The 26,744-nt window shown below is 35.6% G+C and overlaps 4 protein-coding genes and 2 long non-coding RNA genes across 7 annotated transcripts; 3 read left to right on the top strand and 3 right to left on the bottom strand.

Annotated features, from left to right (window-relative positions):
- Positions 1-2,297: 2,297 nt before the first annotated feature.
- On the bottom strand, positions 2,298-5,744 carry LOC146564643 (macrophage mannose receptor 1-like). Its single transcript, XM_085290408.1, has 5 exons — positions 5,532-5,744; positions 4,857-5,195; positions 4,344-4,435; positions 3,220-3,310; positions 2,298-3,144 (listed from the first exon to the last, which is right to left on the bottom strand). Exons 1-5 carry the CDS (start codon positions 5,737-5,739, stop codon positions 3,125-3,127), a joined length of 750 nt encoding a protein of 249 aa, XP_085146534.1. The 5' UTR covers positions 5,740-5,744; the 3' UTR covers positions 2,298-3,124.
- A 103-nt stretch (positions 5,745-5,847) lies between these two features.
- LOC146564642 (uncharacterized) lies at positions 5,848-7,047 on the bottom strand. The gene is made up of 3 exons (XR_014894295.1): positions 6,979-7,047; positions 6,586-6,634; positions 5,848-5,882 (listed from the first exon to the last, which is right to left on the bottom strand). It is a non-coding gene; the product is annotated as an uncharacterized LOC146564642 (long non-coding RNA).
- Positions 7,048-12,333: 5,286 nt separating this feature from the next.
- Positions 12,334-13,348, top strand: LOC146564641 (C-type lectin lectoxin-Thr1-like). Its single transcript, XM_085290407.1, has 3 exons — positions 12,334-12,589; positions 12,709-12,797; positions 12,892-13,348. Exons 1-3 carry the CDS (start codon positions 12,334-12,336, stop codon positions 12,988-12,990), a joined length of 444 nt encoding a protein of 147 aa, XP_085146533.1. The 3' UTR covers positions 12,991-13,348.
- A 577-nt stretch (positions 13,349-13,925) lies between these two features.
- On the top strand, positions 13,926-14,831 carry LOC146564640 (uncharacterized). Its single transcript, XR_014894294.1, has 2 exons — positions 13,926-13,985; positions 14,585-14,831. It is a non-coding gene; the product is annotated as an uncharacterized LOC146564640 (long non-coding RNA).
- A 3,653-nt stretch (positions 14,832-18,484) lies between these two features.
- LOC146564639 (macrophage mannose receptor 1-like) lies at positions 18,485-23,401 on the top strand. Its single transcript, XM_085290405.1, has 6 exons — positions 18,485-18,570; positions 19,948-19,995; positions 20,960-21,364; positions 21,666-22,007; positions 22,125-22,213; positions 22,308-23,401. The coding sequence occupies exons 2-6, from the start codon at positions 19,959-19,961 to the stop codon at positions 22,404-22,406; spliced, it is 972 nt and encodes a 323-aa protein (XP_085146531.1). The 5' UTR covers positions 18,485-18,570; positions 19,948-19,958; the 3' UTR covers positions 22,407-23,401.
- A 947-nt stretch (positions 23,402-24,348) lies between these two features.
- Positions 24,349-26,384, bottom strand: LOC146564638 (heterogeneous nuclear ribonucleoproteins C1/C2-like). 2 transcript variants are annotated; one of them, XM_085290404.1, is made up of 5 exons: positions 26,277-26,384; positions 26,027-26,083; positions 25,608-25,777; positions 25,004-25,117; positions 24,349-24,708 (listed from the first exon to the last, which is right to left on the bottom strand). In XM_085290404.1, the coding sequence occupies exons 1-5, from the start codon at positions 26,282-26,284 to the stop codon at positions 24,503-24,505; spliced, it is 555 nt and encodes a 184-aa protein (XP_085146530.1). In that variant the 5' UTR covers positions 26,285-26,384; the 3' UTR covers positions 24,349-24,502. The 2 variants fall into 2 exon arrangements, with proteins under 2 accessions (XP_085146530.1, XP_085146529.1); XM_085290403.1 differs by having other exon boundaries at positions 24,488-24,711; positions 26,277-26,382.
- Positions 26,385-26,744: the final 360 nt, after the last annotated feature.

Genomic DNA, 26,744 nt, shown 5'->3' with positions numbered 1-26,744 from the left:
AGTTTTCTTTAAGTAGTCTTTCGGAATAGTTCTCCAGGCTTCTTGAAGGACATTCAAAGTTTTTCTTTGAATGTTGGATGTCTTTAGTTCTTTTCTCCACCCCACACTGCTTTAATAATGTTGAGGTCCAGGCTCTTGGGAGGCTAGTAATGGCGATCCATGGTGATTGTTTTCTATCCAGGTAGTCTTTTGGCATTGTGTTTCGGATCTTTGTCATTCTGAAAAATGAAGTTGCTGCCAATCTGGTGCTTTATAGAGGTTTTCCTCTTGTGGATGAAAATCTGACTGTACTTTTCTGGATTCATTAGAAGCCACAGACCAAAATGAAGCCCAGGCCATGACAGGGCCTGGCGGTGGTGACCTACATGAAAGATATAAGAATATTGTTGAGCAAGACATGCTCATTCTCTTCTCAAGCCCTCTTGCAAAAGATCACAACAAGGTCAGCATGAGGTTAGATTAGATAAGTATAGTTTCAGGTGATTTGATTATTATTTTGTGATTACAGTTTTTTCTGAATGCTTAAACCCTAACTGTGATTCCTGTAGCACAATCTCTAAAACTATTCAGACTTATAGCAAAACCACTCACTGAGTGTGCAAAACTAAAAGCACAAAAACTGCTTTGCACTCAGTTTGCAATTTTGTAACACACACTTTGCAAAACTGTAGGCACAATTCACTGCACAACACTCAATTACCAAATTTCCAACACACTCCTAGCAAAAGTATACACATGTATGGCTATCATTAACACTAATTTGCCAACTGTCTGGCACACTTTCACATGTGAAAACTTTTTTAGATAATTCGTTCACTTTGCAATCAGCCTAAGCACTATAATACAGGTAAGCTGTGTGTGCGGAGTACAATGGAGGGAGCAGAAAGAGTGAGAAGTAGAGGAGGCCGAGGAAGAGGACGTGGAGGTGAAGAAGTAGGATGAAGAGGACGACAAGGACAAGGAGGAGCAAGAGGAAGACGAGGAGGGGGGAGAGGAAGATGAGGAGGGGGGAGAGGAAGGGTAGGAAGAGTAAGAAATAGAATTGCTGATGACATCAGAGCTACAATAGTGGACCATGTAATCAACCGTGGAATGACCCTGAGGGTAGCTGGCCAACGGGTCCAGCCTAACTCGAGCCGCTACACTGTAGCAAGTACCATAGGGACATCTTGAAATGAGAATCGGTTAGTACAGTCACTTCGCACAAAGATTTGTAGCACTGCCATATGCCAATGAGAAACACACCAATACCATTGATGTAAAAATACTGAAATTGTTACTTTACAGAATTGCTAGATGACCAGATGCTGGGGGCAGAGGAAGCATGTTCACTGCAGACCAAGTAACCCATATAGTCATTATGGCGATTGCAAATAATCCTATACTTGGAAATAAACACTTGTGTTTGTTTTGATGTGTTTGAATAAACACCAGTACTTGAAGTTTGGATCCCTCTATGCTTATGGATCTATGACAGAAGTATGAGCTCAAACTGACATAGCCTACCTTGTGCACAGAGAAAGCAAAAGCCAGATGTGTTTTGTATTCATACCATCAGTGTGCAGTTGGCGCATTGTGTGCTTAGTAGATGATGGCTTGTGTGTACTGTTTGATACGGAAACACCATTTTTACGAAGGTGTGAAGAGTTAATCTAGCTGTGTTTGCTTTTGCAAGAGAACTACAATGTTTTGATTATTGGGTGACAGGTTTTCTTATTTGTGTGAAGAGTTTTGCAAAATTAGCCAATAGTTACAAAAAATGTGCTTAAGCAATCAGAAAAAACTGTAATATCAGTTCGTACTGCTTTTGCTCTGCTCCTGTTAAAGTTCTTTATTAAAATATCCTGCAATAAAGTCTAGATTGTCGACATTCCCGTTTTAACCCTTGTGAAACAGTAAAGGTAAAAATCTAAGTATTAATCCTCAGCATGAATAGCTCTTAAAGGTTACTCAAGTCTTTTAAAAATAACAGACTCCTGGGGCCTGATTGATTGATATTTTTCCAAATGTGAGTAAAACATTTTGGATCATAAATGAATGTTTTAGTTTATGTAACTCACATCCATCCATCCATTGAATTAACTGCTTATCCAGTTCGGGGCTGGAAAAGGTACACAGTCATTTGTACCTGGTGCTGATATAATATATAAGTTTAACCTGTAAACATTTACTTTTACCAAAATAAATTTAATCAGTGGCAAACCTTCACTTGTAGCCTTTTCATCAAACATTTCACTTCAATTTGCATGTATTGAAGTACCCCCAATTTAAAATAGGTAAATAAAAACAAAATTCAATTATTTGCAGTGTAATAAACTCATATTTTATTCACAACAGAACATAGAAACACATCAAATGTTTAAACTGAGACACGTCACTCTTTCATGAAAAATTATGACACATCTCAAAAAAGTTAGCATATGGCATGTTTGCTACCGTGTAGCAAACATGCCATGCAGACCTGATAACCTATTTATGTTTTCATGAGGATAAGTAACAACGTTGTTAACTATGGAAAAAATAATGACATCAATATTCAGTGTGACTGGAGAATTTAAATGGAGCACTGGGGTTTTTAACAACTGCGGGGAGAGTGGAGCTGGAAATTGACAGATGTACTGGTGCTGCATCTATAGTGATGTGGACTCTGTTGCTATGAGGAGAGAATAATGTGAAAACAAAGCTGTCAGTTTACCTGATGATCTAAATTTCTACCCTCACAACTGTATGGAACCATACATGCTGAAAGGTTGGGACTGATAACCAAGTCTCAGTAATCCACTAATCAGGCGTGTCACATTTCTCTAAAAGGGCACTTTGTGAACAACTGAGATACCCCAACAGCTTTAACAAAACAGCATTATTTGATGCCTTGGGGGAATGAAAATTGATCCCTGATGTATTACTTCAAAGTTACACATGTGGTGTCAAACATACTAACTTTAAATGCAAAACTAAAATGGTAAAGAGTTAAATGTTTACAATTCAGACTTTATGCACACAAATCATGCAGTTTCATACCTGGACTAATATAATTAACTAATAACAACTTGAAGAGTGAACAATTTAAAGTGATCCCTCTTTGATTGAACAGTGTTGTAGCACAGTCTTCTGGGACTTGATCTCACACGTTCAAACAAGCATCTGAAATGAGACAAACCCATTTAAATATTCAGAGAAATTCTTGGTGTGTGTGTGTGTGTGTGTGTGTGTGTGTACCATCAGTTTTCTTCCTGCTCTTCTGCACAGGCTGTTTCGTCCATGTCAGTTTGAAGTCAGTCACACCCTGCTTAGCGAGTGCTGCTTGCAGCTAAATAAGAGGAAAGAAGATAAATTGTGTTACTTTTTATTTCGTAGCTTTTTTGGAGGGGGCACTTTTACGCCTGTCATATTTGTGTTTGACACTCACATTGTTTTCTTATCAGTACCCTTACTATAATTCGTGCCACCTCTAAAATACATGATTTCAGGAGTGGAGAAATTCCCCATATAATGCTATTTTTTTATCGGTCATTAACAGTAAGAAAGGATCCAAGCTGAATCTTGGTGTTTCAGCTTGGATCCTTTCTTACTGTTGAAACATGTTTAAATTATACAGCTTTCTGAAGTGTGATGGTAGCTGTCCTATTTTACATGGAAGCAAACAGAGGTGAGAACATTTTTCACATTTTCTTTAAAACTAAAATTCATTATGACACATAAATACAAAGGATTTGGGGGGTTTTTTGTACATTTTCAAAGACCTCTATTTTTTCTCTTTTGAATATTTGTTGCTGATCATTAATAGGACAAAACTATTTCTTATCGAATTACTTGATTAAGCAATGACCTAATCGATAGATTACTCGATTACTAAAACACTTTAAAGCTGCACCCTTAGCCTTTAGTTTACAGTGTAAATCACAGTGAGATTGATGCTTTAGTTATCTAGTGGTATTAAATAAAATGGAATTGAATTAAATTTCCCTTAATCCATCTTTCAACAAGTGAGTGATTGTATTCACCTTTCCACTAATTCCATTAAGCTTTTAGCTGAGTAAATGGTGAATAACAGGAAGACTTAAGACTTATAAACATAGATGAAACATTTTGTGTGTGTGTGTGTGTGTGTGTGTGTGTGTGTGTGTGTGTGTGTGTGTGTGTGTGTGTGTGTGTGTGTGTGTGTGTCAAAAAGAAAACAAGAATAAAAACACAGACAGATAAACACAACACTGTTGTGTCTCCATTCTCAAAGTTAATTTGATTGAATTATTTGCGCAAAGTACAAAAATGAATGTAACAAAATCTTATGATCAAGCAGGACTAACGTGTTTTGTTGTTTATGGCACACACACACAGTATACCTGCTCCATCAGCGCAGCCTGGTTATCTGGAGTTTCCAGGTCAACATCAGTTTGGATATTCATGCTCAACACTGTCTTCTTTGATTTGTGAACTACACAAAAACAAATCATTTCAGAATAAATCAGATCAAATTTGACAAATACTTGGTTTAGAGGAAGTTATTAATACTATTTTAGCATATTATTAGATGTTCTTAGACTAAAATAGAATGTCTTCAGCATATACCAAAACCTTGTTAAAATTTCCAGAACAAAAACAAATTCAGTGCACTCCTTTGACCTGAATGAACCTCATAGCTTTTATTATTGGAATTTCTTTTCGTATAAATTTGTCAATTTTTTGTTAGTCTTTGTGCTAAATTTAGATATTTGAAATATGAAGCTTACGATTTCAAGAATTAAATGAAACAAAGAAGTGTATTATTTTCATTACGTCTTGCTTTAAATATTTTCTGGTCGTACCATCTGTGGTAACTGACTTGAATATTAAAACTAGGGAAATATCATTCATACCTGCATAGCAGAAGAAAGGATGTTGCTCACTACATGGTTCAGTGGTCCAGGTTCCATTTCCCACCAGTACAGCAGCACAATTATTCTTATTGTTAGGTTGTCCAGTTTTCCAGTTCACGAATGTGCTGATTTGTTTGGTTTCTGACCAAAACCAGACTGGAGAAAAACTAAGGCCAATCCACAGTGGTTCATATTCAAGATTATTATTTCGAAATGCACGACTGACTTTATCAAATGTTTCCACATCAAGGATTTGTGCCAGAGTTGAATTTTTGTTTTCACAGCTGATTTTGGCCTCATTCCAAGTCACATCTGTCTTATTAACAATGTAATCACTGCCTGTTAAAGAAACAGAAGTTATAGATTCCATTAGTAACATTATACATATATTAATGATTTCATTTATGTTTTTAAAAATAGGCTATGCAGAAAAAAAGCTGTGATTTAAATACACCATATAAATCATATGTCAGTACTGCATATATACTTCATTATTATTTTAATGAATATCCATCAGGTTTGAGTTTCACCGTGAGCTTTTTTCCAGTCTCTAACTAGAGTATAAAAAAAAGTTGGATTTTTATGTTTTGAGCCTCTTTCTGAAAAATAAGTACCAAGGTCAATTTAATATAGTGGAGTGAAATCTTACAACAAATAATCTTGATTGATACCTACCATTAAAACAAATGAAATAATACTTGTATTTACATTTTTCACTATACCACCACCCATGGTAAGTGAGCCCACAGTACCCAGTGTCAGCCCGTGGTTCTCGGGCCCACATGAAATATGTGGCTTGTGTTCCATCCAGCCAGACCCACCCTAAAGGGCCCACGAGTCCTATCCAGGCTTTGCCTGTGTATCCCCCAGCTGAGGTGTTCATCAGTGCAGTGTTGTTCTCTGGGTTAGTAATTTGGGCAAGTCCAGTGTACTTCATGATGCAGTAAGTGTTGGCCTCATCCCAGGTCTTATTCTCACTGATAAAGTAATAGATGTTTGGAAAGGAAGCAGTGGAGACACAGAAACCTGAAGAATAAAATAGATTTTTATTTGACGTTTTACGAAGAAATACTGTTTATATTTATTCAGAATGTTTGTATACTTGGTACTGCAGAAAATGTTACTTTCTACAGTAAATAATTTCCTCAGTAGATCCTATAATAGGAGAAATATGTCAGTGATGGTTCAACTTGTGGTGTGGATAGAAGACACTTTTTAAATTGTACTTATGTTAGTGAATCTGAACATTTCTAAGTTGATACGCGCTCCTGCGGTATGTGGAGTCAGCATTCTATCAAACCATGATTTCTCAAATTAGAAAACACAATTAGCTTTTCATTGAGAAAGAAGTGAAGTTAAGCAAGAAAAACATACAACACTATGAAAAAATGCAGGACAGTACTGCAGTTGTAGATATATGAATAATAAATATATTAAGCCAAAATTTCAGTCTACAACTTTTCTGTCCCTGTGTTGTATTATTATTTATTTATTTTTACATTTAGTTAATTCCTTACTTTTTATTCATTTAATTATAGTCATAATGTTGGAGCAACAGCGGTCTTCAAATATCATTTCATAAAACTCTATGCAATATTTGGTCAGTTATTACCTCTCTTTAAAAAAAATCAAGGTAGAAACAATTTCTATTTGGAAAAGAACTGTGAATTATAATTATAATTACATACTGAACAAGAATTTAACAAACAGCACACTCCTGAAATATTACCTGAAAGCATGAGAAGGACTACAAACACATCCATGTTCACTTTGATTAACTGTGGAGAAAAGAAGTTCAGTAGAATTTATAAATTGAAAGCTATAATAAATATACAACATTCACTGTTAGAATGAGAGTGGTTAAAAAACAAAGCGATTAGAAAGGACCGAAATTCTTACAGGTATTTAAACATACCACAAAATGTTTTGTGTCTTGTTTTCTTGAATGTTTAACCTGACACTAACTAACTAGCTTTAAATATATAATATAAAAATCTCCTCTATATTTTTGCATTTAGTTAAGGGCCTCGTGTTAATGTTTATACCTTAATATAAAAATCTATTACTACAGCAAATTCAAAAAGAAAGTTGTATATATGTAGATAGATAGATAAAAACTTACCACACTTCTTGAGTTACCAAACACGAACAGCTGCTCGTCACTGTGTGTTCCTTTCTCTCTGAGGTTGCTGTTATAATATAATGCAAATAAGTGGAAAGTTTAAATTTCACTTGTGACACACCCTTGATGACACTGTGAGGCTTTCTCGTGACCCTCCCATATAAACTGTGCTCTCTTTAGAGATTTACAACTTCCATGATTTCTTATGAAAGAATTCTCTTTTTCACATTGGTTATAGTTGATTAATATAAGTATTCACAGCAAGATGTGACGCCGACATAAGTCACATTTTTGTTTGAACTGAGTTTTACCAAAGTAAATTACATCAGTGGTAAAACTCCACATTGTATCTATTTAATAACGTGAAAATTTTATTGAAATTGAGCACTGAAAAAACTTTTAGGAATGTTGCAAGCTTGTGCGGCTGTGCATGCAAACCTCCACTGATTCATTCAAATGTTCAGACCACATAATGTAAAAATCTATTACAAAATCCATTTTACATTACCAAATACGATAGCTGAAATGTAACAATATGAAAAGTCTTCAGAAGCATCACCTGATGTGTGAGGAATTTTGGAGGAAATTAAATTAAATTGGTTTGTAAATAGAGTTTGCATCATTATTTTTTCTTCATTAGGATTTTAAATTGAATCAACTTCAACAATTATTGCTATTATTTGTTTGTTTGTTTTTTAAAATTATTTGGGGGTCACAACCGAGTTTTTTAGTTAACATAAGTAGCATCCGTCCATTGTTTACACATACACGTAAAACTAAGAACTAACAACTAAGAATTTGTTGTAGTTTAAACAAGTTATTATAATAATAACTATGATTATGAACATGTAAATATTACATAAGCTCATAGCTGCTAAACATTAGTATTGTTATTGAGTGACAGTTATATTTCCCTTAAACAAATAAAAGAATAACATTTTTTGATCATATTTGTCATAAAAGAGGCTCACAAGAATAAAAATAAGACTAATGTGATAGGACCATGATTGCACTTAATTTTTTACTTAATTGTAGGTCATGAGAATTATTTAACGAAATTATTTTCTCAATTATCATGAAAGTACAAACTGGAAACTCCAGAATTTTGATCTATTTGGATAGCACAATCTACCAATATTGTTTTTAAGTACAATTTTTTAATACAATTTTTCATATTTGAGCAGTGCAGCATGAAAGTTGAATGACTTTTTTTTTTTTTCATTTTTGGGATTATTGATTTCATGCTATAAAGTATTTTGTGCTTTATTTAGCAATTTTGTAAAATGTAACTATATATCATCTAAATGTTTTTTATCAATTTAAACTGTTAAACTATTGAACATTTTTAATGTAATGGTCCCAAAACAGCTCTTGATTTATTTTGATGGCAAGAAAGATCAGGGAAAATTTTAGGCGCTTACATTTAGTTTGTGAAATATTAATTTTCAAACATGGTTTGTGTGTTCTTTTTTCAAAAACTGTAATTAATCTGGTGATTTCATGGGGCAGTAATGTGAATTACAACCCCATCAAAATGAACTACACAAAGTTTTTTGTGTCTGGATCGTAATCTATAAGTTTGCATTATACGTTAAGCGCACATAAACACATATTTGCCTACAGTGTATGTACTGGTCCAACTACTTGCACAAGTACATACAACATATGTTGCTTAGTTATGGCGTTTCATGTATGCCCTGCCTGCTAGCATCTTGCACACTGCTGTTATGTGCTGGATTGTTTCAGGGGCATCTTTACACAGCACATGGGATCTTGCCTGGTGTGATGAACTCCAGCCTTTATAGATCTTGTGCTCAGAGCTTGCCTCTGTGGAACCTTCTGGCTAACAGAAGGCCGGACAGTCCTGATCCTTAAGGACCCCCAGAAGGGACCGGCCCCATCCAACTACCGGCGAAGTGATTGAAGCTTTCTAACATCTTGCTGCATGTAGAAAGTGATCTGAGCTTCATCTCATCTCCTTCTTTTACACAACATCACTGTTGGTCTTCTAGTCAAGTATGTCACAGTGACTTATTGGATGCGTGTTACCAGCTAATTTGTCTTATGATTTTCATATGAAAATAAAGTCGAAGACTGACTGACTGACTGAAGGGTGGCCAATTCATCGTCTGCATTCATATGTGGAGCATTCAGATCTCAACCTTAAAACAATATTCAACAAACTTGTAAGTATATCTTTATATTTTCACCATTTGAGTGTTATAATACATTTAGATTTTGTTATTGTTAATGTTTTTTTATTGTCTCTTTACATAGAAATTACAGATGGAACAATATGTATTCATTCTATTGCATATATTCTATGTCAATAAATGAACAGTGTTTGTCTCTTTTTAGTTTAATATTGACCAAAAATAAACACTGAAAAAGAAAATGAAAGACATCTTTCAACAATGTGACAGAGGGCTTAACTTTTGGACTCTTAGCTGTAAGACGTCCCCCAGAGCCATTCAAACTACATCAAAGTGATGAAGTAATAGATAAACAATTAAATGACAGAAAAGTTCCTGTTTTTTCATAATGTAGTATAAAAAAAAATCTGTTTCTTTCTCTTGTGTCTACAGTAAAATAAGTAAACAAATAATTTATCTGGGCAATTAGACTGTTAGAACAATTTTTACTGTAATTTTTATACATTTATTTCTTACAATTTAAGTATCTCCTCTGTCAGTATCGCCTCTGTCAGTGCGCCCCAGGGTGGCTGTGGCTACAATGTAGCTTGCCATCACCAGTGTGTGAATGTGTGTGTGAATGGGTGGATGACTGGATATGTAAAGCGCTTTGGGGTCCTTAGGGACTAGTAAAGCGCTATATAAATACAGGCCATTTACCATTTACCATATCTAGTGTCGTATATTTTCAAAACACACGTCACAACAACTTTGAACTTCACCCCAGCATTAACAACAATAAGCTTTCATCAAATATCCCCAAACTTTAATTTAATTTATCACAAATTACCCAAAATTACCATGGACATGTCACCCGAAATCTACTTACCAGATTTTATAATTTACTTTAATTTAACCACTCCTGAGCCAATTTAAAGGTTGAGATCTTCCATTCGGCGAACAGATAATTTAGAATTCATCCAATGTGCACAAATTTGCATTTTCTTTGAACAGGCTTGTGCTTACCTTTAAATCTTTTTAGACCGGTCTCGTGTCCGCCTCATATCAGATCGCACCTTTCCGTCTGCACCTTCTGTGCTCTGCAAAAGCATGCAGTTTCCTGTCAGCCTGCGACCTAGTTTACACTCAGAGCTGGCCCTCTCTTATTAAAATACATAAAAGAATATATAATCAGCAAATAAGCACTAAGAATATATATTTATTTATTAACAATAGTAATCTTCTTTTTTTTAACATATCCCCAAAGTAAACTTTTAAAGTCATTATTTTCTGAGCTTATTCTCATTCTCAAAAGCATGTTATGTCATTCTTTAACTGATTAACACGTCAGTCAGAGAAAACTGGAAACAAATGCAAAGTAATGCAAAAGCTCTAAAGTTGGTGTTTTATTTATACCCATTTCCTTCTCTTTACAGTGAAATCAGAAATGGGCTGTTTCCCAACACTGACTCTCCTCTTCTTTGGTAAGATCCCAAATTTGTATAATGGAAATGTGTGATTTGAATTGTAAAGTTGAAAAGGAAAACAGTGTGTCAAAAAGAATTATATGTTTCATTTTATTAAAACTTTGAGGAGGTGCAAAGAGGTGAAACAATAACTTGATACTCCTTTTCCAGGCATTATATAAACCCCTAAAAATGATCTTCTAAAGCTATACCTTTGACACTGTGCATAACATGAACTACTCCCATGCAGACACTTCCTCAACTCTCACTCATAAATTTTCAGGGACAAGAACTTCACGTCTCTCTTTTATGAGCAACTGCTCTGCTCCATGTGTCTGTTTCAATGGAGAGCTGCAGAGCATACACAAACAGATATTGTGTAAATGCAAAAAAGCAGTCCAATATATTTGTTTAATATGCACACAGAAGGATATATACTGGAAGGACATATATAAAATGATTTCAAGATTCCTTACAGTGTTACAGTGTTGCCCATTGTTATTTGAGTTGCTAAATTCTAACATTGTGTCTAAGCTCTGACTAAAAAGGTAAATATGCCACGGTTGAAATAAACTTGAATTATTGTTTCGTCTTCAGATAATCGAGTAGTTATGACCCATTCATGACCCCAGCAACGAAGTAAAATATGCTGTTGGGATATGTTTAAAAATAAAAATATTTTCTATTACAAAAACTGTATGCAGATACTTAAATCCCAAATATAATGGCAAACACTGAATTCAATATTGATCATATAACATTTGGTCATTACTGCAACGTTACTGCCCTCCTTTAGCAGTTTTTATAGTAGTAGACTGGTACCCTGTGTAGCCTGTCAAAAAAAAAATTAAAAAATTATAAGGGCAAAAAGAATCTTTAATGTTTGTTTTACCCTTTTCTTGTGTGTACTGTGAGGAATCTAATACTACTTATACTATCTATTATCATTGTTAAGGATTTAGTCTCTGCTCCTGCTCAAAGTTCCCTCCTCGTAAGTACTACTACGTTGACAAAAAAAATTAGCTGGAACGATGCTCAACAATACTGCAGAGAGAAGTACACAGACCTGGCCACCATTGAAAGCATGGATGATATAAGCAGGCTAAATTCATCTTTTTCCTACGACTGGGCATGGATTGGACTGCAGGATGACCCTGAATCCTGGAAGAATACGTTAGGCAATGACACCAACTCCTGGAGATGGGCAATAACTGGTGAAACGAGCAAAATTGATTACCACAACTGGGACTCTACTCAGCCAAATTATTATCTTGCAAAAGAAACCTGTGTGATAATGGGTCTTGGAGGAAAGTGGAACGATAAAAACTGTGGTGAAAAGAAAACTTTTGCTTGCTACAATGGTAAGAAAATATTTTCATTCATGGATTTCACCTACTGACCTGACTACTGACTTCACCTGCATTTTTCACTGGCAGATTTGACAGAAAGCATCACTGAAGATTTGCTGTATAAAATATAAGAAAAACCTTAGCTCAAAAAGTTTGAACTTATTTGAAAACATTAAATTGATTATCCAAAACTTGTAATCATTCACTGCAATGCTAACTGATTAATATCCCTAATAAATTGAACATCTATCATCTGCCATGGATGCTTAAACACTTGCTTCATGTGTTTCCCCCTCACTGGTTCATTTTCTATCTGCTGCAGTTACAGAGCAAAACAAGAAAAACTACATGTACATCTCTACTACAAAAACTTGGACCTCTGCTCGAGAACACTGCATAAAACTAAGCATGAACTTGGCAGTGATCGAAAACAGTGAGGAGAACGCTGAGGTCAGTTCATTAAAACCAAACAGTGATGACATTTGGATCGGTCTGTACCGAGTGCCATGGACCTGGTCTGACAAGAGTCAGAGCCCCTTTAAAAACTGGCAAAGTTCCAGCCCAAATAACCCTCCGGGTAACCAGCATTGTGTGGTGGAGAATAACCTCCACGTGTGGGATGACGACATATGTACAATAAAATATGTTTTCATTTGCCATCAAGGTAAATGTTCAATAACACACACACACACATAAAGAAAACTTGTCCTGACTAACCCTAACTCCTGTTTCTCAATTTGTCAAAACTTACTGTTATTTTATAACAACATGTCTCCTTCTAAGCTGCAAAGTTGAGGACGACAGTGAAGCTGAAGTTTGTGACTGATGTTGACTTAAGTGACTCTGCAACTAATGCCCAGATCCTCCAGCAGGTAAAATCCTTGTTTTTGCTTGTGGAAAAAAAAAAAGCAAACAAACAAACAAAAACTGAAAGAGCAACCTACTTATCTTTCCATTCTATCACAGCTAAGAGCCAAGCTAACAAGTCAAGGATTGACTGATTTCAAACTGCAATGGAACATTCAACCCAAGAAACAAGAGAACGAGGAGAATAGTGAAACTTAGAGAGATTTGGGGTGCTTTGGATCATTGCTCAGCCTTATAACTCAAGTGTGCTAAAGATTCAGGGCAGAAATTGATGACCAGACATTCTCCTGAAGGATTTTCTAATGTTTTAGAAAAAAATATATATATATTTTTTATGTTAAACTATGACAAGTCACCCAGTTACCAAAGCATAAAAGCAGCCCCAAAGCATTAGACTACCACAACTGCTTTTTTTGATGTGATATTCTTTTTATGAAATGCTGTGTGATTGTTTTTTGCATAGCACAGTAAAAATCTCCAGAAAGTTTAACTTTCGTCTCATTAGGCTAAATGGTTTGATAAACAGTTTAATGATTTTGAAACCTTAAATACTAAATTGACCTACGGTTTTGTTTTTATCTGATATGGTTAAATGTGAAATGTCTGACTTGGTTTTGTTTGATAAACAATTTGGTGTTTCTGAAGATAAATATTAAATTGACTCTTATTTTTTGTTTGTTATCGTCAGTCAGTAGCTAAAAGAATTAACTGGTATTTGTTTTATGTTTATTTTTTGAATTTTTGATCCTTCTACTGATTTGCAATTTGTTGTTATCAGTTAACAGCTATAGAGTTAACCGCTAATTGGGTTTCTATTCTGATTCTCCCTTAAATTGATTTCTGACATCAGCACAGCAAATTCAAAAGTGTTAAATGTTTTGGTGTTAATAGTCTTCTTGCAAAAGTAGAGTTAATTTTACTCTAAGCAGAGTCACATTCTTTTAATGTAACTCTGAGGTGTAAAATGATAGTAGTTAAAATCGAGTGTTAAAAATGAGTGTTTCTCTGTCAAATCTGGAGGTGTTACAATGGAAACATTAACTCTTGACCTCTTAACTCTGAACTCCTACAGAGGCTATGACACCAATAGAGTAAATTCACAGACTCCGCCCCCAGCACGGCTCCAATTGAAGCTGAAGTGAAGCCGTTTCAGAACATTTTCCTCTACATATTTGAGTTGTTTGCCATGCTTGGTAAGTCATTTTTTCAAAGATTGTTTCAATTATTATTATGAGCTTTTACTTCTGTGGCTCTTTGGAGTTGAGACAAAGCTGTGTGAAAGGCATTAGCCATGTTGCTCGCTGATAGCATAATATTCTGTTTTAGCTAGCTGAAAGGTATTGTTTGCGGGCAAATACCACAGCCTTGAAAAAAGCTTGCATGTGAATTTTCAGTCAAACCTTTGGTCAAATACACCTAAAACAATGTCTAGAATGTGAAATATTGGTATAATGGTGCTACTTGAAGCCTGAAAATGATCGCCCATAAAAAAAAAAAAAAGAGCGAACAGCAGTAGCAGACGTCCTGACTGGATTCTACGTTAGCATAGATCCCTCCAGAGTTTTGTGCACACGGTTTAGGTAAAAATTAAAAAGGTTGAGGTTTTACATTTAGTTCAGTATTACCTGTTGCCTGTGTCTTTGTCTTTTGGGAAAATACTTTACACAAGTAATGGCTCAAAGAGGATTTCTTTTTTTTTTTTTTTTTTTTTTTTTTACTGTGCTGCAATTGTTTACTGGATTATTTGTGCCGTTAATTAGTGTCAACTAATTTTTATTCAATCTCCGCACAGGATATGCTTGTGAAGATGGAATATGGGGGAGAGCAGAAGTGCATTGAAGTTCCACAAAGGGATGAATGAAGGACATGCATATTGTATTGAAGAAATAAGTGATGAGAATGCTGTTATTTGCATTTACCATGTCAGACCTTTTGATAAACAACATTCTAATGAAAGTGAGACCATGTACACTGTTACATCTTTCAGAAAATGTTTTGAAATTGTGGTGCACAGTTCAGAATAAATGTTTTTCAAAAACCATTGCATCTTTTTAGTAAATGTTTATTTCCAAAAGAAATTTCTAGAAGTTCAGAACAGTAAAATTCCCGCTTTTTAGAATGAATTAGAAGATAACTCTTACGTAGTTAAACTAAAATACTCTTTGAGAGTTAATATATAAACTCTTAACACCAAGTGTTAAATTATCAACTCCAGACAGATTTGGTGTTTAACACTAAATCAGAGTTAACGTACCAACTCTCCAAAAAGAGTTAAATTAACACTCTCTGGTGTGGACCCATATAGACACTTTAATAGTGTTGAAATCAAATCCGACAGTGTTAATTTGGACATGCTGGATTTGCTGTGAGGAAACAGCTATAAAGTTTGGCATTTGTTTTCGTGTCTGTTTTTGAATATTGATCAGTTTAATTTGATATTGTTATCTGTCTGTAATCAGCTGAAAGCTATAGAATTTCCGGTATATGTTTCTGATCCTTGCAGTTAATCTTGAGATTAATTTTTCATTATCAGTTGGTGACAAGTTAATAGTCTTGGGGTTAGTTTTTGCTTTTACATTTGATCTTATATTTGATTTTTGTCGGACTGATAAATGTTAACAGTTCTAAATTAACTGCTATTCTGTTTATGCTGTATAATTTTCTTTGATTGACTCTTATCTGTTTAATGTATAGTCAACTGAGTGAATCAATTCCTCAATTCATTCTCATATTTGTTTTGTTCGATTCTGAAATAATTACTGTTACGTTTATTGATAAATCAAATCTTATTATGTTTGATTAATTTCTTATCAAGTCTTGTTAGAGATTCTTTTTGAGTTAATTCCTAAGCTGAATTTTGGCATGGTTGATCTCATCTTTTATTAGTTTAATACAGTGTTTTTCTTTTTTGAATTAATTACCAGCTGGGTTGAATAGCTGTGATTTTGCTTGCTTTGAATTAAAATCATTAAGTTTGCAGTTTTTATTTTCAGTATTATTTTATTGTTAAAATTGATATTTGCAGTTTTGGGAAAAGAGAAAACCATTGCTTTGTCATCGTTTCAAAATAGACATTGAGTGTCTAATTCTTAGTCATTGGTGAAGTTGAATTTCGGTTTCGGTTTCAAAGAATAAAAGAAAGACGTAATAATAATTAGACCTGGGAGTAAGGGAGCCCTTGTTCCTAGAAGAAAACAAAAACCAGATAGAAAAAAAGAAAAAGGGAGGAACTTGAACAAAAACAATAAAAAGAGAATTTAAATAAAAATGTAATGGCGAGCATTGCAATTTCACCCAGAATGGAGAATTTGGATCAATTAGAGAAATATGTCAACAATAGAGAAAATAGCTGCACTATTGACTGCCTAATGACTGATCCATTCTGTAGCATGGAGGAGTCGGGATTTTGAAAAACAGTTTGAAGGTGTCAGCAACACATTTGTTTTCCATAATAGTTTTTATTACTGTTCATTACATCAGCAGGTACAAATTTTATCATGTTTAATGTTAATTAGTTTCTATTGGAATTCCAACAAAAGGTAAAAACTAAAAGTTAAATATAACTTTTAAAACTCTAGCTCTATAAATAAATAACTGAAACATAACTGTAATAGTAACAAAACCTTAGATATAATATCAAGAATAGCAAAAAAACGTCCTCAGACTTAGTCAGAAATTGATTGTTCCAACCATAGAAAGAAATTCACATGCAGCATTGTGCAATATCACTTTTAAAGACAATTTCTTTTACTCCACATCAAGATTACTACTATCAAAAAAGTAATCCATTACATTATAGCCCTACTTTCAGAAACAAAATTTGTACAAATAATTATTCCATTCCATTTGTTTGTGATATTGTTCAGAGAGTTGGTAGCTCATTAAATCGACCTCTCAGTGTATTGACTTTATGTCATTACATATTTGATATTGGCAGCATCCCCTCCATCACATAATCAGGTTCCTTAATTTCACTCAGAGTGACAGCTTTAGCTAAAGGCATCATTCTCCTCCACAGGCCTCACCACCAGTGTTATGGAGCTGTACTTAGCTTGTTTGCACTTCTTCATAATTTGAAGGCATTATCAGCTGACATTCATGTTATAACCCTTGCAAAAAATAATGCAAATACTTCAATATGTAATTTCAATACTCTATATTATTTTGCTTGTGTTATTTTGTAATTTATTAAAGTCAACACCACTACTGTAAACCTTCCCAACAACAGGACACAGGCTATGAAGACTTTGCCAGGACTCAACTGAGAGGCACGAATATGCACAACATTCATTCAGGAAACTGAGACTGGCATCTTTGGTTTTCTGTCTTTTTCATTTACATTTGCTGTATGTTTAAGTTAATGCACCAGAAATACTGTGAGCCAGAAATATTAGGTTGGACTCTGGACTCAATAGATCTTGAAAAAAAGTTGAATTGTTGAAGTAGAATTGCTGCATTTTGTGTTTGGGTAGTCTGCAAAAACCTTTTATCATTGTGTGAGAGTTGGAGGCAATTAGCTGTTTATCTAATAATTTTTGTTTACTAAGGTTTAAAGTTAGAAAAAAGGAATGTTAAACAACCTTAAATTACATTGAGCAGAACACTGCCTCTGCATTGCAGGTTTTAACACCAGGCAACTACAAAGAAATATTACTTGGATGTTTGTAAGTATGTGGGGGAGGAGGAAAAAACAAAAGTTCATTTTAGTTACGACTGCCTGAAATGTTGTTAAATGATGTTTTCAGTAGGTGAAGCAGGCTGGCGAGATGAAAACACCACAAGGCATGACAGTTCTGTGGGTACCACCATAATGTAAAAGGGACAAGAATGTGTGAAATGTGTCCTATGTGGTCCCTACCTTGGTTTCAACCCTTGCAGCAAGTTGAATGCTTGGCCACATCCCTTTCAGCAGTCATGTCACAGTAAGTGTTTTGATTTTAACAGCTGCTGGAGGTTAAAGTGAGATCAGTTAAAATGTTTGAAGCCACAGAAATCAGCACTATCTGCAACAGAAGAAACAGATGTTTCCAGCTCTGTGGGATTTTGCTCATTTTGATCTTTTTTCAAAAACTGTAATTAATCTGGTGATTTCATGGGGCAGTAATGTGAATTACAACCCCATCAAAATGAACTACACAAAGTTTTTTGTGTCTGGATCGTAATCTATAAGTTTGCATTATACGTTAAGCGCACATAAACACATATTTGCCTACAGTGTATGTACTGGTCCAACTACTTGCACAAGTACATACAACATATGTTGCTTAGTTATGGCGTTTCATGTATGCCCTGCCTGCTAGCATCTTGCACACTGCTGTTATGTGCTGGATTGTTTCAGGGGCATCTTTACACAGCACATGGGATCTTGCCTGGTGTGATGAACTCCAGCCTTTATAGATCTTGTGCTCAGAGCTTGCCTCTGTGGAACCTTCTGGCTAACAGAAGGCCGGACAGTCCTGATCCTTAAGGACTCCCAGAAGGGACCGGCCCCATCCAACTACCGGCGAAGTGATTGAAGCTTTCTAACATCTTGCTGCATGTAGAAAGTGATCTGAGCTTCATCTCATCTCCTTCTTTTACACAACATCACTGTTGGTCTTCTAGTCAAGTATGTCACAGTGACTTATTGGATGCGTGTTACCAGCTAATTTGTCTTATGATTTACATATGAAAATAAAGTCGAAGACTGACTGACTGACTGAAGGGTGGCCAATTCATCGTCTGCATTCATATGTGGAGCATTCAGATCTCAACCTTAAAACAATATTCAACAAACTTGTAAGTATATCTTTATATTTTCACCATTTGAGTGTTATAATACATTTAGATTTTGTTATTGTTAATGTTTTTTTATTGTCTCTTTACATAGAAATTACAGATGGAACAATATGTATTCATTCTATTGCATATATTCTATGTCAATAAATGAACAGTGTTTGTCTCTTTTTAGTTTAATATTGACCAAAAATAAACACTGAAAAAGAAAATGAAAGACATCTTTCAACAATGTGACAGAGGGCTTAACTTTTGGAGTCTTAGCTGTAAGACGTCCCCCAGAGCCATTCAAACTACATCAAAGTGATGAAGTAATAGATAAACAATTAAATGACAGAAAAGTTCCTGTTTTTTCATAATGTAGTATAAAAAAAAAAATCTGTTTCTTTCTCTTGTGTCTACAGTAAAATAAGTAAACAAATAATTTATCTGGGCAATTAGACTGTTAGAACAATTTTTACTGTAATTTTTATACATTTATTTCTTACAATTTAAGTATCTCCTCTGTCAGTATCGCCTCTGTCAGTGCGCCCCAGGGTGGCTGTGGCTACAATGTAGCTTGCCATCACCAGTGTGTGAATGTGTGTGTGAATGGGTGGATGACTGGATATGTAAAGCGCTTTGGGGTCCTTAGGGACTAGTAAAGCGCTATATAAATACAGGCCATTTACCATATCTAGTGTCGTATATTTTCAAAACACACGTCACAACAACTTTGAACTTCACCCCAGCATTAACAACAATAAGCTTTCATCAAATATCCCCAAACTTTAATTTAATTTATCACAAATTACCCAAAATTACCATGGACATGTCACCCGAAATCTACTTACCAGATTTTATAATTTACTTTAATTTAACCACTCCTGAGCCAATTTAAAGGTTGAGATCTTCCATTCGGCGAACAGATAATTTAGAATTCATCCAATGTGCACAAATTTGCATTTTCTTTGAACAGGCTTGTGCTTACCTTTAAATCTTTTTAGACCGGTCTCGTGTCCGCCTCATATCAGATCACACCTTTCCGTCTGCACCTTCTGTGCTCTACAAAAGCATGCAGTTTCCTGTCAGCCTGCGACCTAGTTTACACTCAGAGCTGGCCCTCTCTTATTAAAATACATAAAAGAATATATAATCAGCAAATAAGCACTAAGAATATATATTTATTTATTAACAATAGTAATCTTCTTTTTTTTAACATATCCCCAAAGTAAACTTTTAAAGTCATTATTTTCTGAGCTTATTCTCATTCTCAAAAGCATGTTATGTCATTCTTTAACTGATTAACACGTCAGTCAGAGAAAACTGGAAACAAATGCAAAGTAATGCAAAAGCTCTAAAGTTGGTGTTTTATTTATACCTATTTCCTTCTCTTTACAGTGAAATCAGAAATGGGCTGTTTCCCAACACTGACTCTCCTTCTCTTTGGTAAGATCCCAAATTTGTATAATGGAAATGTGTGATTTGAATTGTAAAGTTGAAAAGGAAAACAGTGTGTCAAAAAGAATTATATGTTTCATTTTATTAAAACTTTGAGGAGGTGCAAAGAGGTGAAACAATAACTTGATACTCTTTTTCCAGGCATTATATAAACCCCTAAAAATGATCTTCTAAAGCTATACCTTTGACACTGTGCATAACATGAACTACTCCCATGCAGACACTTCCTCAACTCTCACTCATAAATTTTCAGGGACAAGAACTTCACGTCTCTCTTTTATGAGCAACTGCTCTGCTCCATGTGTCTGTTTCAATGGAGAGCTGCAGAGCATACACAAACAGATATTGTGTAAATGCAAAAAAGCAGTCCAATATATTTGTTTAATATGCACACAGAAGGATATATACTGGAAGGACAGTGTTACAGTGTTGCCCATTGTTATTTGAACTGGAATCCATAAAAGAGCCCAAAATCAAGTCTTTCAGGAGCAACTCAGCGCTGAGTTGCTAAATTCTAACATTGTGTCTAAGCTTTGACTAAAAAGGTAAATATGCCACGGTTGAAATAAACTTGAATTATTGTTTCGTCTTCAGATAATCGAGTAGTTATGACCCATTCATGACCCCAGCAACGAAGTAAAATATGCTGTTGGGATATGTTTAAAAATAAAAATGTTTTCTATTACAAAAACTGTATGCAGATACTTAAATCCCAAATATAATGGCAAACACTGAATTCAATATTGATCATATAACATTTGGTCATTACTGCAACGTTACTGCCCTCCTTTAGCAGTTTTTATAGTAGTAGACTGGTACCCTGTGTAGCCTGTCAAAAAAAAAATTAAAAAATTATAAGGGCAAAAAGAATCTTTAATGTTTGTTTTACCCTTTTCTTGTGTGTACTGTGAGGAATCTAATACTACTTATACTATCTATTATCATTGTTAAGGATTTAGTCTCTGCTCCTGCTCAAAGTTCCCTCCTCGTAAGTACTACTACGTTGACAAAAAAATGAGCTGGAACGACGCTCAACAATACTGCAGAGAGAAGTACACAGACCTGGCCACCATTGAAAGCATGGATGATATAAGCAGGCTAAATTCATCTTTTTCCTACGACTGGGCATGGATTGGACTGCAGGATGACCCTGAATCCTGGAAGAATACGTTAGGCAATGACACCAACTCCTGGAGATGGGCAATAACTGGTGAAACGAGCAAAATTGATTACCACAACTGGGACTCTACTCAACCAGATTATTATCTTGCAAAAGAAACCTGTGTGATAATGGGTCTTGGAGGAAAGTGGTACGATAAAAACTGTGGTGTAAACAAAGCTTTTGCTTGCTACAATGGTAAGAAAATATTTTCATTCACCTACTGACCTGACTACTGACTTCACCTGCATTTTTCACTGGCAGATTTGACAGAAAGCATCACTGAAGATTTGCTGTATAAAATATAAGAAAAACCTTAGCTCAAAAAGTTTGAACTTATTTGAAAACATTAAATTGATTATCCAAAACTTGTAATCATTCACTGCAATGCTAACTGATTAATATCCCTAATAAATTGAACATCTATCATCTGCCATGGATGCTTAAACACTTGCTTCGTGTGTTTCCCCCTCACTGGTTCATTTTCTATCTGCTGCAGTTACAGAGCAAAACAAGAAAAACTACATGTACATCTCTACTACAAAAAATTGGACCTCTGCTCGAGAACACTGCATAAAACTAAGCATGAACTTGGCAGTGATCGAAAACAGTGAGGAGAACGCTGAGGTCAGTTCATTAAAACCAAACAGTGATGACATTTGGATCGGTCTGTACCGAGTGCCATGGACCTGGTCTGACAAGAGTCAGAGCTCCTTTAAAAACTGGCGAAGTTCCAGCCCAAATAACCCTCCGGGTAACCAGCATTGTGTGGTGGAGAATAACCTCCACGTGTGGGATGACGACATATGTACAATAAAATATGTTTTCATTTGCCATCAAGGTAAATGTTCAATAACACACACACACATAAAGAAAACTTGTCCTGACTAACCCTAACTCCTGTTTCTCAATTTGTCAAAACTTACTGTTATTTTATAACAACATGTCTCCTTCTAAGTTGCAAAGTTGAGGACGACAGTGAAGCTGAAGTTTGTGACTGATGTTGACTTAAGTGACTCTGCAACTAATGCCCAGATCCTCCAGCAGGTAAAATCCTTGTTTTTGCTTGTGGAAAAAAAAAAAGCAAACAAACAAACAAAAACTGAAAGAGCAACCTACTTATCTTTCCATTCTATCACAGCTAAGAGCCAAGCTAACAAGTCAAGGATTGACTGATATCAAACTGCAATGGAACATTCAACCCAAGAAACAAGAGAACGAGGAGAATAGTGAAACTTAGAGAGATTTGGGGTGCTTTGGATCATTGCTCAGCCTTATAACTCAAGTGTGCTAAAGATTCAGGGCAGAAATTGATGACCAGACATTCTCCTGAAGGATTTTCTAATGTTTTAGAAAAAAATATATATATATTTTTTATGTTAAACTATGACAAGTCACCCAGTTACCAAAGCATAAAAGCAGCCCCAAAGCATTAGACTACCACAACTGCTTTTTTTGATGTGATATTCTTTTTATGAAATGCTGTGTGATTGTTTTTTGCATAGCACAGTAAAAATCTCCAGAAAGTTTAACTTTCGTCTCATTAGGCTAAATGGTTTGATAAACAGTTTAATGATTTTGAAACCTTAAATACTAAATTGACCTACGGTTTTGTTTTTATCTGATATGGTTAAATGTGAAATGTCTGACTTGGTTTTGTTTGATAAACAATTTGGTGTTTCTGAAGATAAATATTAAATTGACTCTTATGTTTTGTTTGTTATCGTCAGTCAGTAGCTAAAAGAATTAACTGGTATTTGTTTTATGTTTATTTTTTGAATTTTTGATCCTTCTACTGATTTGCAATTTGTTGTTATCAGTTAACAGCTATAGAGTTAACCGCTAATTGGGTTTCTATTCTGATTCTCCCTTAAATTGATTTCTGACATCAGGAAACAGCTATAAAGTTTGGCATTTGTTTTCGTGTCTGTTTTTGAATATTGATCAGTTTAATTTGATATTGTTATCTGTCTGTAATCAGCTGAAAGCTATAGAATTTCCGGTATATGTTTCTGATCCTTGCAGTTAATCTTGAGATTAATTTTTCATTATCAGTTGGTGACAAGTTAATAGTCTTGGGGTTAGTTTTTGCTTTTACATTTGATCTTATATTTGATTTTTGTCGGACTGATAAATGTTAACAGTTCTAAATTAACTGCTATTCTGTTTATGCTGTATAATTTTCTTTGATTGACTCTTATCTGTTTAATGTATAGTTAACTGAGTGAATCAATTCCTCAATTCATTCTCATATTTGTTTTGTTCGATTCTGAAATAATTACTGTTACGTTTATTGATAAATCAAATCTTATTATGTTTGATTAATTTCTTATCAAGTCTTGTTAGAGATTCTTTTTGAGTTAATTCCTAAGCTGAATTTTGGCATGGTTGATCTCATCTTTTATTAGTTTAATACAGTGTGTAGTGGCAATTCCTTTACTTTTGAATGATCAAACGTCCCACAACTTAAAGTCCACAAGCCACTGCTGCACTGAGGTAATATTTCGTACGCAGGCAAAAGAAGTCCATTGTCCAAACCTTTTAGTTGAGAGTTTTGTTTTTGGTTTATTTATCCATTTGGCAAGCAATAACAAGATCCTTCCTACTGCTTCTCCTGCTCTGGTAAAAAAACCATAGGCCCACCCCAATGCATGCTGGTCCTATACCAGTCTCTTTATTTATAGAAACAAAATGGCCCTACAGCTCTTACTGACTAATTTAACAAAATAACAACAAACAAAACAAATCATTTAAAACAAAATATTAACCAACAAATAAACCCCAAAATATAAATAAACTAACAAACTTTAACTAATTTCAAAATAATAAAAAATAAAGAACAAATAGCTCCAACACTCCGGCCCCTAATTGTGCATACTATCACAATTACTTTAAAGTCCCAAAAGGAGGAGCTATTCCCTTAAACAAATGAGACATGTGCCTGACCCTCTGGTAGCATCTCTCCCATCCGGACGTTGTAATGCTCTGACTGTTGAATTGTATGGAAATAAATGATTGTTGATTGAGCATTGATACACCGAGTATTGTCCTTCCTTCAGCCCAAAGATTCAAAGAACTGCGTGTTTTCAACAGTCTCTGCGCACATATCCTTCCAAGGCCACCTGCGTAGGCTGCGGACTGCTGACTTTCGCTTAACTGGTTGAAAGGACACCGGATACACACACGCATGTACACTGACACAGATACGCACTCAGCCACCCTCACCCATCCCAAACGTGTCTGATGCTTGATACCACACGATGCACATGGCAGGTCTGTCCAGTGCTGGATTTGAAATTTGAATTTGAATAAAAATTCCCCCTAAAAAACCCATATTCATTTATTCCTTTCCCTCTGAATACCATTTGCAAACCTCACCTCCTCTTCCTCCAGCAGGTCTCCCTCCTCTTCCTCGTCGTCCTCTTCTTCATCAGAGTCATTCATATCCTGGTTGTCCCTCTCCCTCTTCAAACTGTCATCCTTCTTGTTGCTTGGGTGTGGAGGTGAAGTCACCTCTCCTGGCTCTGGTTTCATACTCTTACCTTCTGCCAAACACAAAGGTACATTCATGACCCGTTATCTGTTCTATTAAATGAACTTAAAGGCTACTCTGGGAAAAAATATAATAAAAGCTAGAAATCTTTAGAGGCTGTTATAGTTCATTTTCAACAAAAGCAGGCCATTAAGGCTGTATTACAGCTGTGAGAAAAGAATGTGTGAGATCATTCTGTACTGTAGGTTTTCATTTACAGGCCATCTGGTTAAACACGGAGGCATTTATTGCTGAGTTTTACCTCACTCAGCACTCCCCATTAAAACATGCCGTGTCCCTCCTACCTGACTTCTTGCTATGGTCCCTCTCCATACGCTCCAGGCTCTCCAGGAGGTCATCCACTTTGCTTTTGATCTGCGTCAACTCTCTCTTGATTGTCTGTAGCTCATCCACTTTCACTGTGGAATGGGGGTGGGGAGTTAGAAAGCCTTATTCTACAACGAGGGTACATTTTGACAGTTGCCCCCCGTATCAAAGGACGTGTATAAGGTTACTGAAAGATTATTATTTGGTCCAATGTTTAAAGTAATTAGGAAAATGTACAACACAGTGGGTTTGGTTTGTATTGCCAGCAATAAGTCTGATAAGCCAGATGCTAATTAAATGTATTTAGACCTTTGTAAGTGGCCGATATTGCTGCCGGTACTTATGGTTGTGCTGGTGCATCATGTGTTAGTTATTGTGTGGCCATACAGTCACTGCCCAGTCTGTAGGCCTGACTGAATAACCCTCTGTAAATCTTTACAAAAGCAGATTTATGCAGGATGTTGATGATGATAACAGCACCAACAACAACAGTTTGGTATTCAGTGAAACTGATCGAATTTAGGATAATATACTGTTGTGCTGAAGTTCCAGACAGCTGCATGGACCAGGTAGCCGACTCACTTGTTCTGGATGAGGAAGTCCTTTGACTGCTCTTGGATGAAGAGGAAAAGCTGCTTTTGGTCCGCCGGCTGCTTCCTCCACTAAGGCTGACCCGCGGGCGTTTCGACGGGATCACAGCCCGTGACAATGGGGGAGGAGGAGCAGGGACACGGGACGGGTACGAGTACATTCTGTTATCAAACAAGAGGTTTTACATTTTTTTTAAAAATGAATAAACATACTCTGTGCTGAATGTGAGAACAGAGCAGTGGTAGAAGTGAAGCATTACTGCTTTTTCTAATCAAATAACATTCATACCCATTTTTGAGTGACATCTTCAAGCATGAACTGCTGAACAAACAACAAAGCATGAACAAACAACAAAGATTGGCACTGTGCGTGAGTGTAAAGCACTCATCCATCATCAGGGATCTACTCACCTGTCATAATAATCTCTCTGAAAATCATAATCGAGGTCAAAGGAGCTGCTGCTGCTGCTGTGGAAGAACAAAAGAACAGAAAGCTTGTGTTGAAAAATATGAAGACTTGCTGGTATCACTGCATTCTTTCTTTTCTCTAACTACATCAAGTTTTTCCTTTAGTGCCAAATCAAAAGTCACTTATGCCCTCATCAAGAACAGTGATGGGGGCATTTCTGGCTTTCTGTTCAGGTTTGCAGCTGATACTTACCTGTACATGTCTCCAGCGGAGCGTTTGGTGCTTTTTGATCTGTGCGGTTTGGGTTCTCCAGCCAGGTTGATGTCTGCCAGACAGTTACATTATTCATTGATGATTTTCTTCACGATGAGGCTTCCAGTAGCAAAATAAGTTTTGTCACTGGCCTTTCCAAAACACTGGTCCTTGTTTGTAGTCTCACAGAACGCACCAAGCCTTTTGCATCCTGGTTTACATTTAAGACTTTCGCCATCATCCATGATCCTCTTGGAGCTGTAGCGTCTGCAATTAAAACAACATCTCCAGGTATAAGACATCTTTTAGTCCTCATCCATTTTTGTCTTTCTTGCATCAGAGGTAGGTACTCAGAAAGCCATCTCTTCCAGAACAACTCTGCCATGTACTGTACCTGTTTCCACCTTTTCCTGACATGCAAATCACTTGGATGAAACAGTCCTGGTGGAAAAACTGGTTTATTTTTCA

The sequence above is a fragment of the Mchenga conophoros genome, linkage group LG11 (assembly GCF_057382185.1).
Source record: "Mchenga conophoros isolate Kocher_MC1m ecotype Shallow Benthic linkage group LG11, M_conophoros_male_GT1.1, whole genome shotgun sequence".
In the NCBI taxonomy this organism is placed as follows: Eukaryota; Metazoa; Chordata; class Actinopteri; order Cichliformes; family Cichlidae; genus Mchenga; species Mchenga conophoros.
This window is presented reverse-complemented; position numbering and strand designations above follow the sequence as displayed.